The sequence below is a fragment of the Macaca thibetana genome, chromosome 14 (genome assembly GCF_024542745.1).
Source record: "Macaca thibetana thibetana isolate TM-01 chromosome 14, ASM2454274v1, whole genome shotgun sequence".
In the NCBI taxonomy this organism is placed as follows: Eukaryota; Metazoa; Chordata; class Mammalia; order Primates; family Cercopithecidae; genus Macaca; species Macaca thibetana.
Genome location: NC_065591.1, coordinates 81424298 through 81443308, shown reverse-complemented (window position 1 = coordinate 81443308; position 19011 = coordinate 81424298). Strand labels below are relative to the sequence as shown.

Genomic DNA, 19011 nt, shown 5'->3' with positions numbered 1-19011 from the left:
GTTCTTTATTAAACAAATTTTTCATTTGTTTAATGATGTTATTTGTTTAATAATTAGAGATATAGTAAGAGATGGAAATTCAAATACAGTGATTAATTTTGAATGATAATGGGGAGATACTGATTAATTTTGAATAAGGAGGAGGGTAAAATCAAAGACAATTCCTACATTTTCAACTTAAATGACTGAGTGAATGCAGTGCCACCAAATGAAACAGAAAATATGTTTAAGGGAGTAAATGGAAGTTCACATTTGCAGACATGAGTATTGATACCAACTGACACTTGAATTTAGGGTAGGAATACCAGATACAGGAGTTATCCTATGTAGTAGCGATACTGTCAACCATTGAGACTTCTCTCTGCTTTCAACTAACGTTTGAGTCACTTTTTGGAGTCAGAATTATTTGTTTAGTTAAAACATATTCATAAATAATCTTGAATAATTTAGATTCACTTACCCAATTTTTAGTATACCGTGCTCTGCCTGAGGCAATTCCAAGTCGTTGGAAGAACACCTCAAAATCATTTCCAGATCCCAATTTGCTTATCCTTTTAGAGATAAAACACCAGAATTATTTCAAAGTAATTTGTTCATTAAGTACAGATTACATGTTCATTAAACTAAACTCCATTCTATTATAAATGTAATTTTAAACATACAGATTTAGACATGCAGCAAAAACATGAAAAGAATGTTAATTTTCATCACAAAATATCTCCTATGAGACTATTTTGTGTAGGAATGACTATTTTAAGTCACATTTTGTTAAAGGTTTCTGAAGCTGGAAAATGTTTTCCTTAAGATTATTTCATTCCATTTATCATCTTTATCTGTTGTACATAATAGAGTGAAAAGCAAATATTTTTCAGATAATTTGGACATAAATTTTGTCCTTTATAATATAAATGATTTGTGCTGTTGACATTGATAAACTCAGAGTACTGAGATATTTATTCTTCTTCCCTTGCTTGTGAAGATACAACCAATGTTGAAGTGATGCTTGCATTTTTATTACAGTAAGAAAAATATTTGTTAACTATATGATATTCAGAAAAAGAATAATTACAAGGTGATGAGGTGACAGAAAAAAATGAGAATTACTTTTCACCATTATCTCTATCAGGGGTTGAGCATCCCTTATCCAAAAATCCAAAATCTGTATCAAAATATCTCATGCACCCCAAAAATAAATACACCTACTACATACTCACAAAAATTAAAGATAAGAAAATTTTTTAAAATGCTGCAAAATCCAAAAGTTTTTAAGCACCTACATGACACCGAAAGGAAATGCTAACTGAAGCATTTCAGATTACGAATTTTCAGATTAGGGATGTTCAACCAGTAGGTATAATGCAAATATTCCAAAATCTTTAAAAAAATCCAAAGTCCAAAATACTTCTCATCCCACACATTTCATATAAAAAATGACCAATCTATATAATCTGTTGAAATGTTCCATATGTATATATTACATATTCTAAAGAGAAATCACGTTTTGATGTCCTGTAGATTTAACTACAAAACACACAGTAATATTTTATTCGTGAACCAAAGGAATGCTTTTCCTTTATCAGATTTTAGACCATTTTTAAAGTTAATTTTTTCACTTAATAATTGAAAGAAAATACGCTTTTATTTTCAAAACAATCCCACACTGAATTCAGTGGAAATTTCATTCATTTGTTTACCTGGGCATGCCACTGAAGTCGGGGGAAGGACTTTTTTTAGTCCAACTTTCATAAAGAGATTTGCCTTCAAAGCCTTCATCAGGGCTTTCCAGCTACACAAATTAAAAGAAAAAAAGGGAATACTTATAAATCAGATATTTTAAAAACTAGATGTCCATTACCCAGAAGTGAATAAGCCACAATTCAGCAAAAACAAGGGATGCTATCCATACATTAGCAGTCATCAAGAATTGTAAGTTTCTGAGAAATGGGAAAATACTCATGTTATTATATATAGGTGAACTAATTATAAAAATAAATGTATGAAGTGCATAACAGAAACATGCTACACCAAATTCATACCAAGCCACTGTCTTTAGACGAATGGCATAGTGTATGATCTTTTTGTCTATTTCTTTGAATCAAAAGATACTACAATCAAAAGAATTTATCCTCTCACAACAAAGAAAATAAAAAGAAGCAAGCTGGTTAAGGGAAAGTATTCAATTTAATATTATTTCCTGCCAGTAGAGTTGCCAAAGTTATTCAATAATATATAATAAACTGCAATGTCTGTTCTTGTACCAGTACCATAGTGTTTTGGTTACTGTAGCCTCATAGTATAGTTTGATTGAGTTTATTGAGATAATCATGTGGTTTTTATTTCTAGTTCTGCCTATGTGATTAATCACTTTTATTGATTTGCATATGTGGAATCAACCTTGCATCCCTGGGATGAAACCTACTTGATTGTGGTGGATAAGCTTTTTAATGTGCTGCTGGATTCAGTTTGCCAGTATTTTGTTGAGGATTTTTGCATCAGTGTTCATCAAAGATATTGGCCTCAATTTTTTTTGTTGTTTTTGTATGTGCCAAGTTTTGGTTTTGGGATGATGCTGGTCTCATAGAATTAGTTAGGAAGGAGTCTCTTCTCCTAATTATTTTGAAATAGTTTCAATAGAAATAGTACCAGCCGTTCTTTGTATCTCTGGTAGAATTCAGCTATGAATCCATTTGGTCCTCGGCTTTTTTTGGTTGGAAGGCTATTTATTACTGCCCCAGTTTCAGAACTCATGATTGGTTTGTTCAGGGATTCAATTTATTTCTGGTTCAGCCTTGGGAGGGTATATGTGTCCAGAAATTTATCCCTTGTTTTCTTTTTCTTTTTCTTTTTTTTTGTTTTTGAGACGGAGTCTTGCACTGTCGCCTGGGCTATAGTGCAATGGCGCCATCTTGGCTCATTGCAACCTCTGCCTCCCGGGTTCACCCAAGTCGCCTGCCTCAGCCTCCCTACTAGCTGGGATTACAGGTACCTACCACCACACTAAGCTAATTTCTATTTCTTCTAGATTTTTTAGTTTATGTGCATAGAGGTGTTTATAACATTCTCTGATGTTTGTATTTCTGTGGGGTCAGTGGGAATATTCCCCCTTATCATTTCTGAGTGTGTTTATTTGAATCTTATCTCTTTTCTTCTTTGTTAGTCTAGCTATCACTCTATTTTATTAATTTTTTCTCAAAAAATCAGCTCCTGGATTCATTAATATTTTGAAGGGTTTTTCATGTCTCTACCACCTTCATTTCAGCTGTGGTCTTGGTTATTTCTTGTCTTCTGCTAGCTTTGGGGTTTGTTTGCTTTTGTTCTCTAGTACACTTAGTTTTGAAATTAGGTTGTTAACTTGAGATCTTTCTAACTTTTTTTTTTTTTTTTGAGACGGAGTCTTGCTCTGTTGCCCAGGCTGGAGTGCAGTGGCATGATCTTAGCTCACTGCAACCTCCACCTCCCAGGTTCAAATGATTCTCCTGCCTCAGCCTCCCAAGTAGCTGGGACAACAGGCACGTGCCACCACACCACATTTGGCTAGTTTTTTGTATTTTTAGTAGAGAGGAGATTTCACCGTGTTAGTCGGGATGGTCTCGATCTCCTGACCTTGTGATCTGCCCTCCTCGGTCTCCCAAAGTGCTGGGATTACAGGCGTGAGCCACCGCGCCTGACCAGATACTTCTAACTTTTAATGTGGTCATCTAGTGCTATACATTTCCCTTTTAATTCTGCCTTAGCTGTGTCCCAGAAATTCTGGTATGTCATATCTTTGTTCTCATTAGTTTCAAAGAACTTCTTGATTCCTGCTTTTATCTCATTATATACCCACAAGTCATTCAGGAGCAGGTTATCCAATTTCCATGGAATTGCATAGTTTTGAATGAATTTCTTACTCTTGATTTTGAATTTGATTGCATGGCGGTACAAGAGATGCTTGTAATTTCAGTTCTTTTGCTTTTGCTGAGGAGTGTTTTACTTCCAATTATGTGATCAATTTTAGATTAAGTGCCATGGGCTGATGAGAAGAATGTATATTCTGTTGTTTCTGGGTGGAGAACTTTGTAGATATCTATCAGGTCCATTTGATCAAGTACTCAGTTCGGGTCCTGAATATCTTTGTTAATTTTATGTCTTGAAAATTAATTACTATTTTCAATAGGCCATTAATGTCTACCACTATTATCGTGTGGGAGTCTAAGTTTCTTTGAAGGTCTCTAAGAACTTGCCTTATGAATCTAGGTGCTCCTGTGTTATGTGCATATATATTTAGGACAGTTAGCTCTTCTTGTTGAATTGAAGCCTTTACCATTATGTAATGCCCTTCTTTGTCCTTTTTCATCTTTGTTGGTTTAAAGTCTGTTTTGTCAGAAACTAGAATTGCAACCCCTGCATTTTTCTGTTTTCTATTTGCTTGGTAGATTTTCCTTCATCTATTTATTTTGATCTATGTGTGTCATTGCATGTGAGATGGGTCTCTTGAAGACAGGATACCAATAGGTCCTGGTTCTTTATCCAGCTTGCCACTCTGTGTCTTTTAACTGGTGTATTTAGCCCATTTACATATAAGATTAGCATTGATATGTTTGGATTTGAACCTGTCATCATGATGTTAGCTGGTTATTTTGCAGACTTATGTGATTGCTTTATAGTCTCACTGGTCTGTGTACTTCGGTGTGTTTTTGTTGTGACTGGCAACAGTCTTTCCTTTCCATATTTAGTGCTTCTGTCAAGAACTCCTGTAAGACAGGTCTGGTGGTAACAAATCCCCTCAGCGTTTGCTTTTCTTAAAAGAATCTTATTTCTCCTCTACTTATAAAGCTTAATGTGGTCGGATATGAATTTCTGGATTGGAATTTTTTCTAAGAATGGTGAACATTGGCCCCCAATCTCTTCTGACTTGTAGGGTTTCAGCTGAGAAGTCCACTGTTAGTCTGATGGGCTTCCCTTTGTAGGTGACCTGACCTTTCCCTCTAGCTGCCTTTAACATTTTTTCTTTCATTTTGTCCTTGGAGAATCTGATGATTGTGTGTCTTGGGGATGATCTTCTCAAGGAGTATCTTACTGACCTTCTCTGCATTTCCTGAATTTGCGTGTTGGCCTGTCTAGCTATGTTGGGAAAGTTCTCATGGATTATGTCCTGAAATATGTTTTCCAAGCTGGTTCCATTCTTCCCATCTCTTTCATGTACACTAATCAGTCACAGATTCGGTCTCTTTACATAATCATATATTCCTTGGAAGTTTTGTTCACTGCTTTTTCTCTATTCTTGCCTGCCTGTATTATTTCAGAAAAACAGTCTTCAAGCTCTAAGATTCTTTCCTTCACTTGGTCTACACTGCTATTAATATTTGTGATTGCATTGTGAAGTTGCTGTAGTGTTTTTCAGCTCTATTCTTTTCTATACTGGCTTTTTTTTTTTTTACTGTCAGTTCCTGCAACATTTTAACATGAATTTTAACTTCCTCGAATTGGGTTATAACACACTCCTTTAGCTCAGTAAACTTTGTTCCTATCCATATTCTGAATTCTATTTCTGTCATTTCAGGCACCTCAACCTGGTTCTGAACCCCTGCTGGAGAAGTGATGCAGTCATTTGTAGGAAAGAGGGCACTCTGGCCTTTTGAGTTTTCAGTGTTCTTGGACTGATGATCCTTTCTCATCTCTGTAGGCTCATCTGCCTTCAATCTTTGAGGCTGGTGACCTTTGGATGGAGCTTTTTCTTTTCTTTTCTTTTTTAAACAGTCTAGCCACTTTTCTGCAGGGCTACTGTGTTGTGCTGGGGGTTTGACTCCAATCCCTAGCTGCCTTAGATTTTACAGTACCTGGAGGAATCATCAGTGAAGGCTGTGAAACAGCAAAGAATGCAGCCTGCTTCTTACTCTGGGACCTCCATCCCAGGGAGTCATAGACATGTTGCTGGCCTGAACAGACCTGTAGGAGGTTGCTGGAGACCCCATTGGGAGGTCTTACCCAGACAGGAGGAAAAGGATCAGGGACCCAGTTAAAAAAGTAGTCTAGCCACGTTTTTGTAGAGCAACTATGCTGTGGTGGGGGTCCACTTCAGCCCTTGGTTGTCTTGGACACTCTGAAGTCTGAAACCTGGAATGGCTAAGTCACCCAAATAGCAAAGATGGTGGTCTGCTCCTCCTGGGAGCTCCATCCCAGGCTGTCCTAAAACCTCTCTCAGCCAGAGAACACCAGCAGGGGTAGCTAGAAACCCTGGTTGGGAAGCTCCACCCATTGATGAGGAACGCAGTTGGGGACCTGCTTTATAAAGCAATCTGGCCACATTTTTGTGGGGCCTCTGTGCTGTGCTGGGGTACTGCTTCCACCCCTAGTCATCTTGGGCTCTCCAAACCCTAAAGGTTGGAATGGTTAAGCCACCCAAACAGCAAAGATGGCAGCCCACCCCTCTATCCCTACTCCCCGCTCCCCCTACCACCCAAGAGCTCTTTCCCAGGTAGACGCAACACTGCTACCAGTGGCTGGCTGGAAATCCAAGCCCATGGGTCTTATCCTGTGAGATGCTGTAGAAGTGGGGCCTGCAGACCATTGTGGCTCAGGCCCCTGAATTCAGCCTCTTTTTTATGGGTATGTATGAGTGTCTAACCTCCTGCTTTGCTGGAGTTGCAGCTACTTTTGCCATGAAGCCTGGAAAGCTGGAGTATCTAAAGCTCCTGTGTCTCCATGCATGCCTGAGTGGCTGTTCTGCTAAGACTCCACGCAGCTGTGTGTCAGACTGAAGGCCCTGGTGGGGTGGGTTCACAAGGGTATCTGCTGACCTAAGGGCTGCAAAGATCCATGGGAAAAGCATGGTTTCTTGGGGTTGCACATTCACTCATCATTTTCCTGGATGGGGGAGGTTCCCTTGACTCTTTGTCATTTCCAGGTGGGCTGTTGTCCTGCCTTGCTTTTCTCCATTCTCCTTTGGTTGGGTTGTTTCCTTAATTAGTCCCAATGAGAGTACCTGTTCGTTTCAGTTGAAGGTGCTGTATTTACTTGCCCTTTCCCTTTCTCTTTGTGAGAGCCACACACCATAGCTGCTTCTAGTCAGTCATCTTGGTCACTCCTCCATTCCATTCTTTTGAAACCAAAGCTTAATGGCATTTAAATTTTATTTATAATCCCTATCTGAAAAAAATGTAATTGTGGTCTCATCTAGCCTCTGTTCCTGGAAGCCAGCACCTGGTATTCTTATGAATATTCTTTCTCAATCAATTAGAACATTTAATGATTCCTGTGTCCTGAATTAATTGGTATCACTATACTGAAGAGTATGAACAAGTTTTTAAATTAAGGAGTTGAGCCATAGGACCAAGTCTTGGTTCGGCTACTGTACAAGTTATGTGTGACTTTGGTGGCCAGTGTTCTTTGAGCTCAGTTTCACTGTTTTAAGAATGGAGATGGTAGACATGACGCTACTCATGGGCTACCTCACAGTGGTGTGGTGAGAAATGAAGCAATCTGTATAAACAGTTTACTAGATGTGATGGTCTGTGGAGATGGGATGTCATTATTTGTTATATGAAAAGAAGACAAGAAGTTATAAAACAACACCAATGTTTAACAGAATAATACCTCAAGAAAACATCACTCGTAGAACTTATATACCTCTTTTGTTAGGTTGTATACCAAGCTGTACATCAGTGGTGTACAATCAACTCTCAGAGTGTAGTTTCCTGAAAAATAAGAAAAGAATAGATTTTAAAATTTAATTTCTTTCTGTTATTATTTTCTTCAAAGACCACTGCTAACTTCCTAGCAAGAATGTTGTTTTAAAACCCGATTTCAACTATAACTCTCCAATGGCTTCCCATCTAACTCTGTAAATTCCATCATCCTCACCAAAGCCCACAGTGCCATACATGAAACCCCAGGTCACCTCTCGAAATCTGCATTTTACATTCTGCCCAATAATACTCCCTCAGCATCTTTGCACACACTGTCCTTTCAGCCTGGAACAGTATTCTGCATTATATCTGCATGACTTACTCCTCCTCTGGTCTAATGTCATGTTTTTCTGAGAGATTTCCCCTATCACCCTACCTAAAATAGCACTCTCTTACCCCCTAATTTTAGCCACTCTCTCTTTTAACCTTGGCTCATGTTTCTCCGTATTACTCATCTATTTAACATAAAACATATTAAGTACTTGTCTTTTTTTTATTGGCCCTCCAACTAGACGATAAGTCCCCTGGGAGAAGGTGTACTCTTTCGTTTGCTGCCATACTCCAGTGCTTAGAACAATCCTAGAATTTAGCATTTGTCCAATCCATATTTGTTGGGACAATGAATTTGTGAACCAGGTGCTCTTCTTAGAGTTTCAGTCCCCATTCTTCAGGAGGTCAAGGGCTGGTGGTTGTGACAATCAAGTGAAGCACTCAGGAGAGGTGTTCTTGGGAAGCCAAGATAGCACAGGGAGGGGGTGCGACTCAGGAGGAGTTTTGGGGGAGGGAAGTCAAGACAACTTCACAAACTTGGAGAGGGGACTCTTGAACTGGGTTTTCTAGAACCGGGACACAGTTGGGGGTGGGGGCGGGGGGAATGGTATTTGCAGCTAAGGGCATAGCCTGTGCAAATGCCCAGAAATGTAAAAGCACATGAAACACTCAGAGCATGGCAACTCGCTTTTATCCCAAAGCCTAAGATCCATGCTTGAGAACAGTAAAAGTTGAGGCTTTTAAAATAGTGACACCTCAGCAGACTTGTTTATGGAACTTAAAAATTTGATATTAGAATTCTCAAATTCATCTGGAAGAATAAATATCTACAAACAGCCCATGTAATTTTTAAAACAGAAGTGCTTATAAGAGTGGAAATGGGGAGGAGAATAGTTTGGCAACATTTATAACAATTTAAATGCACATATCCTAGAACCAAATAAATATACTTGTAGCTCTCTACCCTCTCCTCACATCATACAGAAAAAACATGCAAATAAAAGAATATTAACTACAACAAACTGAAACAATCTGTCCAGCAGCTAGAGAATTGATACAGGATTTGTCCTATTGAATACAATGTAGATTTTTCTTGTCTGGTGGTATTGTTTGTTTTTTAAGTGAAACAGAGATATGTGCTGATATGGAAAGCTTTTCATAATGTGTTGCTGAATGAAAAAGGCAAGTTGTAGAACCATTTAGCTGTAATATGATACCAAATACCTGTATAAGGTGGTGAGAGACAAAAGAGTGTAGTGGTTAGAAGGGTAAAGTTGGAACAGACCAGTCTGATTTGAGTCTAAGCTCAACCCTTCACTAGCTGTGTGACCTTGGGAAAGTTACTTAACCTCTCTGAGTGTCAGTTTCTTCTTTTATACAAAAGAGATAATAAAAGCATTTACCTACTTATCTCAGAGGGTTATGGTGAGTACTGAATAATTTTTTTACATGTAAAGCACCTGAGATAGCACCCACTACACTCTTGGTGCTTTGTGGAGCTAAATTCTATATATTAATGCCAACATGATGGAAATGCCCAAAACTGAGTACAGTAGTATCTTTGGAGAGAGGACTAGGTTTGAGAGTAGTTTGCATTGGGGAGTTTTGCTTTATTTGTAAATTTTACATTTTAACATTAGAAATTTCAGAATATATGATTATTGGTATTATTTGAGAAAGAAACATTAATACAATGTAAAAATATAAACCAAAGTGAGATGAATGGTGTCCCAATCATATAGTACCTGCTGTCCTTTGTTCTCGATTTTGAAAATTATAGAGACACAATGAAGCAATTTCAAGCCAGGGATGACATAAGTAGCAAAGCTTAATGAGTTTTTAAAATACATTAAAATATCAAATCTTAAAAAACTATGGCCAAGTATGGTGCCACACACCTGTTGTCCCAGCTACTTGGGAGGCGGGAGGATCAATTGAGTTCAGGAGTTTGAAACCACTCTGGGCAATACTACAAGATCTCATTTCAAAACAACAAGAACAAAAAAGAAAAAACAAAACAAAACAGAAAAAACTATCAATAAAGAGAATGTTATTCTACATTTCAAGAAAATATATTTGGAGTATTTATTCTTGGTGGGCAAATATATATGTATATTTGACCTTATTATGTGTTTTAAGTAGGTATAATGATATTAATCAAAGTTAACGTTTTTTGATGTTTACTCCGTGCAAGACACAGGTCTGGGAGATTTGCAAATGAATTTTTTTTTTTTTGCCCTTACAGGAGCCTTTGAGATAGGGGCTCTTAGAAGTTATATTTAGAAGTGAGAAAACTGAGGCACAAAAAGTAAGTAGCTTGGTTCACACAAATAGGAAGTTGCATAGCCAGGAATGAATCCAGGCATCTGACGCCAAAGGTCAGGATCTTAGCCACTACCCTAAGAGAAGGAGAAAAGAATAACTATATGCACTGTGTAAGCTAACTTTCAGAAGAGTGTAGCTCAGAGGCATTGACAAAGAAGAAAATGAAGGTTGGGGGCTGTGTCTCAGACCCGTAATCCTAGCATTTTAGGAGACCAACATGGTTAGATAGCTTGAGCCCAGGAGTTTGAGGCCAACCTGGGTAATATGGTGAAACCTCATCTCTAATAAAAATACAAAGATTACCTGTTGTTTCCTGACTTTTTAATGATTGCCATTCTAACTGGTGTGAGATGGTATCTCATTGTGGTTTTGATTTGCATTTCTCTGATGGCCAGTGATGATGAGCATTTTTTCATGTGTCTGTGGGCTGTATGCATGTCTTCTTTTGAGAACTGTCTGTTCATATCCTTTGCCCACTTTCTGATGGGGTTGCTTGTTTTTTTCTTGTAAATTTGATTGAGTTCTTTATAGATTCTGGATATTAGCCCTTTGTCAGATGAGTAGATTGCAAACATTTTCTCCCATTCTGTAGGTTGCCTGTTCACTCTGATGGTAGTTTCTTTTGCTGTGCAGAAGCTCTTTAGTTTAATTAGATCCCATTTGTCAATTTTGGCTTTTGTTGCCATTGCTTTTGGTGTTTTAGACATGAAGTCCTTGCCCATGCCTATGTCCTGAATGGTATTACCTAGGTTTTCTTCTAGGGTTTTTATGGTGTTAGGTGCTGGAGAGGATGTGGAGAAATAGGAACACTTTTACACTGTTGGTGGGATTGCAAACTAGTTCAACCATTATGGAAAACAGTATGGCGATTCCTCAAGGATCTAGAACTAGAAGTACCATATGACCCAGCCATCCCATTACTGGGTATATACCCAAAGGATTATAAATCACGCTGCTATAAAGACACATGCACACGTATGTTCATTGTGGCACTATTCACAATAGCAAAGACTTGGAATCAACCCAAATGTCCATCAGTGACAGACTGGATTAAGAAAATGTGGCACATATACACCATGGAATACTATGCAGCCATAAAAAAGGATGAGTTAGTGTCCTTTGTAGGGACATGGATGCAGCTGGAAACCATCATTCTCAGCAAACTATCGCAAGAACAGAAAACCAAACACCGCATGTTCTCACTCATAGGTGGGAACTGAACAATGAAATCACTTGGACTCGGGAAGGGGAACATCATACACCAGGGCCTATTATGGGGAGGGGGGATGGGGAAGGGGAGAGGGATTGCATTGGGAGTTATACCTGATGTCAATGATGAGTTGATCGGTGCTGATGAGTTGATGGGTGCAGTACACCAACATGGCACAAGTATACATATGTAACAAATCTGCACGTTATGCACATGTACCCTAGAACTTAAAGTATAATAATAAAAATTTAAAAAAAATACAAAGATTAGCTGGACATTTGGCACTTGCCTGTAGTCCCAGCTACTAAGGAGACTGAGGTTAAAGGATCACTTGAGTCTGGGAGGTCAAGACTAGTGAGCCATGATTGCTCCAGGCACTCCAGCCTGGACTGCAGAGTGAGACCCTGACTCAAAACAAGCCAGCAAACAAAGAAAAAAACAAAAAAAGAAAAAGAAAATGTAAATGCCAATGTAACTCTATCAAGGTCTCATGTTCTAACTGTTGACATGGCAAATTTACTAATACACTAAAGAAAATATTCTAAAAAATCCCCCCTTCATTCATTTAGTCCTTTATTTTTTGCAACCGTGCCACAAATATTTATTTAATAAGACGTTAGGAATCCAGGAGTGAATAAGCAAGATACTGTCTGTTCCTTGTTAAAGAATACAGTCTATTACTTGTAAAACAAATAATTAATAATGACAGTGATGAGTGCCACAAAGAAATGTCTTCCCTGAAAAAGTAACATTTCAAAGGAAGGTCTAAGGATAAGGATTAAACAGATAAAGAGGTGTTGAAGAGCAATCGGAGTGTAGAGAATAGGAGTGCAATGGCTGGGATGTTGCATATGGTCAAGATACAGACATATTAGTGGAGCTGGATTGTAGTGACAATGGACTCTTTCATTTTCATGGAAATCAATCTGAGATTTCCTTTAGTTTGGTCCTTCGCTTATTAAAAGTATTTCCATTCTTCAAAGTCAGCCTCAAATGCCTATCCCATTTTTCAAGCCTTTCCTGAAGTTTCTATTATTCTCTCCTCTGAACTCCCAGAGTGGTTTGATCCTACCCTTTCTAAAGTACCTGCATATAATTATAATTCAAGATTGATTTTGTATATTATCTATACTGAGTGTGCCACCACACCCAGCTAATTTTTGCATTTGTAATAGCTATAGGGTTTTACCATGTTGGCCAGGCTGGTTTCGATATCCTGACCTGAAGTGATCCACCCACTTCAGCCTCCCAAAGTACTGCGATTACAGGTGTGAGCCCCCGCACCCCACAAATGATACTTTTTTCCTACATCATTCTAAATTATAGAACCTTTAGGTCCCTGACTTAATCATTCAACAGATACTTACTAAATTCCTGCCATATATAAAAAGAAATCTGCCAGATGAAGCTAATCAAAGAATGCTGCTTTTCTGAATTAGTACTCTATACTTCAAAGCAAAAAAAAAAAAAAAAAAAAGTAAGAAAAGAAAACAAAAAGAGAAGGAAAGGAAAGAAGAAAAGAAAAACTTGCTCACCTAGGCCTCACCCAACTCTCAACTAGGGTTCACACACTGCTTTCTGTCAGAGGTTGCAGTAGACTCCCCAACCACACGTTAATACATAGCCTTCCTTGTTAGGGCATAATTTATTAACTAGACTGCTGCTCCTAGTTTAATCACATCTTTTCTTATGAGACCAACAATATTCACCTTCGATAGACGAATCAGCATTAATATAAGCCACGCCACGCTCTTGAAGGAGTCTTGAATTCTCCTATAATAAAAAGGAAAACCATAAATATAAAGTTATAACCCACTCCCCCTCCCCCACAAAATGCACATCTACATTTAACGATTTAATGTATGTAGACTTCTAATTGAGCTGATCCATATTAATGACAAATTTGACATAAGAAATTCTCATAAAAGAGCTGCTTTGAAAGAATCTGAATAAAGATTACTGGTAGGAAACAACAAGCAAAATTTGTTAAAAGCTAATATTTAAGATGAAACTGTCCATATACTTACGGTAAGTAGAAAAGGAGTTAATTTCTTAACCATACTGTATTATCTTTTAAAAAATTTTCTTAGCAAACATGAATGACCTGAGACTTTTCAGTGAAGATCTTCCTATAAACATCTCATTATTTAAGCAGAAAATCTTGTCTGGTTCATATGGAATGAAGGTATTTTAAGTTTATGAAATTTCTTTTTTTATTTTTTTTGAGATGGAGTCTCACTCTGTCGCCCAGGCTGGAGTGCAGTGGCACGATCTCGGCTCACTGCAAGCTCCGCCTCCCGGGCTCATGCCATTCTCCTGCCTCAGCCTCCCGAGTAGCTGGGACTACAGGCGCCCGCCACCTCGCCCGGCTAGTTTTTTGTATTTTTTAGTAGAGACGGGGTTTCACCATGTTAACCAGGATGGTCTCGATCTCTTGACCTCGTGATCCGCCCGTCTCGGCCTCCCAAAGTGCTGGGATTACAGGCTTGAGCCACCGCGCCCGGCCAAGTTTATGAAATTTCAAGTTAAATTTCATATTATGAAAAATAAGTGAACTTAAGTCATCGCCTGACCATGAAGTCAGGTTCTCCTGTAGGATGGCACCATCTCCTGGTCAATATTGATAATTGCACATTTTTAGAATAACACATAGTAAAGTTTTTTTGAGATATCAATGTGGATTCTGAGTCTCTAAAATATGTAATTTCCTAAGCATTCTGACTACAAGATAAAAAATGAAAAAAAATGCACTGTAAGTGAAAAAAACAATTTGAAAGACACAAATCACACTATCAAAATATTTAGGTTCTTCCAGATATTGGCGTAATTCTTTCTTATAAAACTTTGACTAGGTCTACAAGAGTATCATTTACTTTTTCAAAGAAAATTAAAGTTTACTGGGCTTCACATAGTATCTGGAGCATGAGAGGAGCCAATAAGTATTTACAGCATGACTGGAAATTAATGGACTAAATATTGACTTTGCATATATTTACCTTATAGCTAATGTTTCGGTTATATAAAGCCAACAATACATGCAGTTAAAATTACTTTTCAAAGGGCTTAGTAAATATTCGGTGGTGGAAATTTCTGCCTTACTTTTAACATAATTTAATATAGAGAGGGTCATTATGAATTAAGAAAGATAAATGAAAAGGATACCTTACAGCCAGGCGTGGTGGCACACGCCTGTAATTCTAGCACTTTCGGAGGCCGAGGTAGGCAGATCACTTAAGTTCAGGAGTTCAAGGCCAGCCTGGCCAACATGGCAAAACCCTGTCTTACTAAACATACAAAATTTAGCCAGGTGTGGTGGTCTGTAATCCCAGCTACTCGGGAGGCTGGGGCAGGAGAATCGCTTGAACCAGGGATGCTGAGGTTGCAGTGAGCAGAAATCACGTCACTGTACTCCAGCCTGGGCAAGAGTGAGACTCCATCTCAAAAAAAGAAAAAAATGTATTTAGCTTTAGGAGATATTTTGGAAAGCGTAATAGAATCATGACAGAAATCAAACATGATACAGGAGAATTTGACTTCATGGTCAGGAAATAGAGACAATTTAACCTCATATTTTTCATAAACTTGAAATAGCTTCATTCCCTTTGAATCAGAGAAGATTCTGCATTTAAATGGCATGTTTATGGGAAGATATTCACGGAAAAGTCTGTTAGGTCGTTCATGTTTGCTAAGACAATATTTTGAAGAATAAACTGCAGTATGGTTAAGAAACTGACTCGTTTTGATGTTTGGTTTCTAGCATATCTGCTTATTTACTCTCATACTCCCAGGAAATAAAGATAATTTTGACAATTGACATTAAGTGGCTCTTAAAAGTTCAAACAAAACTTAGTTCTTTAGCAACAGAGATTTTTATTGCTGATTTTTGAACAAGAATATGTTGCTTCAGGTTTTGGGGAAAAAAAACTTTAAGTATTTTCTTATTATATTCATTTCATATTTTTATGTGCTTGGCAAATAAGTCCTGGCTAATTTATTTTATAAAAATTTATATTATAGCAAATTATCAACTAACCTCTGCCCATTCAGTAGAACCAAGAAGACCAAATTCTTCTGCATCCCAGCTTGCAAACAAAATTGTTCTTCTAGGTCTCCACCCTAAAATATATGTGCATATATAAATGCTAGAAAAAAATTCATAATGTACCCAGGATACTACCAAGCCCAGATGGAAAAAAACAAAACAAAACAAAAAAGCAGTCATTGATTATTTGGGAAGGGCGAATTGTGGTAAAAATCTTTACTTACGTAATTTTCTTTTGTAAGATTTTAAAAAGTTGTCAATACAAAATAGTACAATTACATAGAAAAGGGGGGAAATGTGACAGTAAAGATCTTGCAAGATCATAAAACAATCTAATAGGTTTATAATAATTGGCTATGCATAGGAAGTCATTGGTGGTCTGCAACTGCCTAGAACAAAGAAAGAAATTTCTAGATGTGTTCGGTCTTCTGAAAGCAGATATAACTGAAAGAAAATCCTTTGAAACTCTTTCCTATTGTTCTGACATCAAATAAACAATTGTTCAATATCAGCTGGTCGTATGATTTCACTCCATTCTCTGCCAGAATTAATCAATAAGGGCTCAGTTAGCAACAGCAATGTTTGCTGTTGCTGAAAACCACATAATTCAGTAGAGGGGTGATGTGTCTTGGAGGTTATAAACACTGACCTTGGTGTTAAGGCAAGATCTTGTTTCAAACCCTGGTTCTCTCACTAGCAGCACGACTAAGGGAAAGTTATTCAAACCTACTAAACTTCCATTTCTTCATCTGTATACCAGGAACAAGAGAGTAAAGATGAAGACACCACTTGATTGTGGGAGGATTAAATGGAATAATGTTTAGAAAGCACTGAGTAGGTGCCCCAAAAATTGTGAGTACTCATCATCTTAGTAAATATTCATGTGTGCTTAAGCATGTATATACTATAGCTGTTGACTCTAGTCTTTTGTTTTTGTCAATAGTATTATTCAAATTTCCTATTATTATTCATCAGCATTCCATTTCTTTGGCATATTTTGTAATTGTCACAGCGATGTTTTGTATAGTTACCACAGGGATTTCCTAGCAAAATCATGAAACATTTTTGTAACAAAATTAAACACTACCTACTTCGTGAATTATGTAAATTTAGGTCTCCATTGTTTGGTTTTTTTCAAATATAAGATAGCTGTGTAGAAAAAAGAACTGAGCACCTTTACATTTTATTTTAAATAGAGACATCATGGTTTTGTGGACTGGTAGTCAGAAATTTGAGTTTAAACCCTGATTCTCTTATTCTGCCACATGCTAGCTACATAATCCTGGGGAAACTATTGAATTCTCTAAACCTTGGTTAACTTATCTGTTACATGAGAAGATAAATAAATATGTCTTCTCCCTAGTTGCTATGACTTCAAAGTACATAGGACATATAAAAACAGCTTCTCAAAAAAAGTAAATACTATGCAAACAACATATATTATTGTTTTTATTGTTGCTACAAATATATAGGTTATATTTTACAGCCCCCAGACACCTTGTTTGCAGGGTCAATAAAGAGAATGAACTTCTTGCTCTCAATGTGCAATTATTATGTTAAAGAGCAAACATTTGAACTAAATTTTACTTTGACTATCATATGAAGATTCTAAAATGGCTAAAGTGATGATGTTACGAGTATAAACCTAATTTTTGTGAGAGCACACCAGTGCTCAGGGTATGAGAATACAGATTCCAAACTTTTGACAGAATCCCATTAGACCTAAGACCAGTATTTCTCTGAACAGAACATCTATCTCCTTAATTACTCCATACATTTAACCTGAGGTCTGGGGTTAGAAGAGACTGAGGAACGTCTGCTTACAGTCTCTAACGAGGAAGCTTTGGCTTATAATCTAATTTCAGTGTGTTTTCTCTAGTGATGTAACCCATCTGCATCTTCTTAGTTGCAAAGAACAACCATTAACAGTATAATTCCTTTATTTCAGATTATCACTTAATACATAAATATCAATAATATAAATGTTATATAAATAAATGCAAAAATAAATAATACAATTGGCAGGGTGCGGTGGCTCAAGCCTGTAATCCCAGCACTTTGGGAGGCCGAGACGGGCGGATCACGAGGTCAGGAGATCGAGACCATCCTGGCTAACACGGTGAAACCCGTCTCTACTAAAAAAATACAAAAAAACTAGCCGGGTGAGGTGGCGGGTGCGTGTAGTCCCAGCTACTCGGGAGGCTGAGGCAGGAGAATGGCGTAAACCCGGGAGGCGAAACTTGCAGTGAGCCGAGATCCAGCCACTGCACTCCAGCCTGGGCGACAGAGCGAGACTCCATCTCAAAAAAAATAAATAATAAATAAAATAAAATAAATAATATAATTAACCAACCAATATTAAAAATTGTATCGGTATTTTTACCAAACACATGTAATGGTTGAAGTAGTATTTTTATACTCCCTTTACCGAAGACTAAACTGAGAGTCAGATAGGTTGGCTTTTTTGCTGTTGGTTTGTATTACCTTCCTTTTTCAGCGTTCCAAAGCTCCTCACAATTTCATGAACAACAGCTGCTCCACTCTGAGGGTCAATACCACCAAACACCCATGAGTCCCGGTGACCTCCCAGAATGACGTATCTGTCTAGAAAGCATCGATACAAGACTATTTGTCATTTTGGGTCAATAAAAGAGAAAATTGCAAACAACTCAATAGCATCTAAATACAAAGCACTCATTACTCAAAAAAAAAAAAAAGGCTAGGTTCCCTAAGATTTGTGAAAATATGTTATTTCTGATTGTAATATGTGTTTCTGCTATCTGAGAAAGCATAAATGTGATAAAGCAAATATATATTTCAATGTATTACTATAATTATAAGTACTACATATAAGTAATTAAGAAAGCTTAATGTTATCCTTATTCACATTTTTTGTAATTCTCTATTACTCCTCTCTTACCTAACTTACCACTTTCTAATTTATTCAAAATAAGAGAACATAGTGGCCACATAGGAAGTTCTCCAATTCCTATTCTTTCTATTCAGTTTTTAAGGTACAGCTCAAATATGTTCTCCCTCTATGAACCTTTTTTATTTTCTATAGAAGAGGGAATTTCTCTGCCTACCCTGCTCTCAGGAGTAATAAAGCACTGATCACCCTTAAGTATATGGCTCCCTTCACAAACTGTGAGCTCTTTGTCTCGGGTCTGTGTCTTCTTTTGTCTCCCCATCTCCAATGCTTATCACAGAGCTGGCACAAAATAGGTACTCAGTATTATTCTATAATAGCCACTTATATATTGCTTAGTACTCATTAGAATATGCAAACGACAAGGATATCAATATTCTTGATCTAAAATAAATCACTGCTCATAAGAAACATGCAATTAATATGTTTAATATACATTTAATAGTATCTGTTTTGGTAAGAAATATGGAACCAAATAGTTCATAAGAAACTGAGGCTTCATGAACTAAGACTATGTATAAAATGTATTAATTAGTAGATCATCCGAGCTTCTATGGAAATCATATGT

At 37.3% G+C, this 19011-nt stretch overlaps 1 protein-coding gene across 2 annotated transcripts in view; it reads right to left on the bottom strand.

Annotated features, from left to right (window-relative positions):
* LOC126934744 (Putative N-acetylated-alpha-linked acidic dipeptidase) overlaps positions 1-19011 on the bottom strand; it is a 66011-nt gene that overhangs the window by 9666 nt on the left and 37334 nt on the right. For both annotated transcript variants that reach the window (XM_050755527.1, XM_050755529.1), the window contains exons 10-15: positions 17999-18118; positions 15506-15588; positions 13182-13245; positions 7609-7676; positions 1695-1786; positions 461-551 (exon numbers count right to left, since the gene is read on the bottom strand). In XM_050755527.1, coding sequence (XP_050611484.1) covers positions 461-551; positions 1695-1786; positions 7609-7676; positions 13182-13245; positions 15506-15588; positions 17999-18118 — 518 coding nt within the window. The remainder of the gene's footprint in view (positions 1-460; positions 552-1694; positions 1787-7608; positions 7677-13181; positions 13246-15505; positions 15589-17998; positions 18119-19011) is intronic.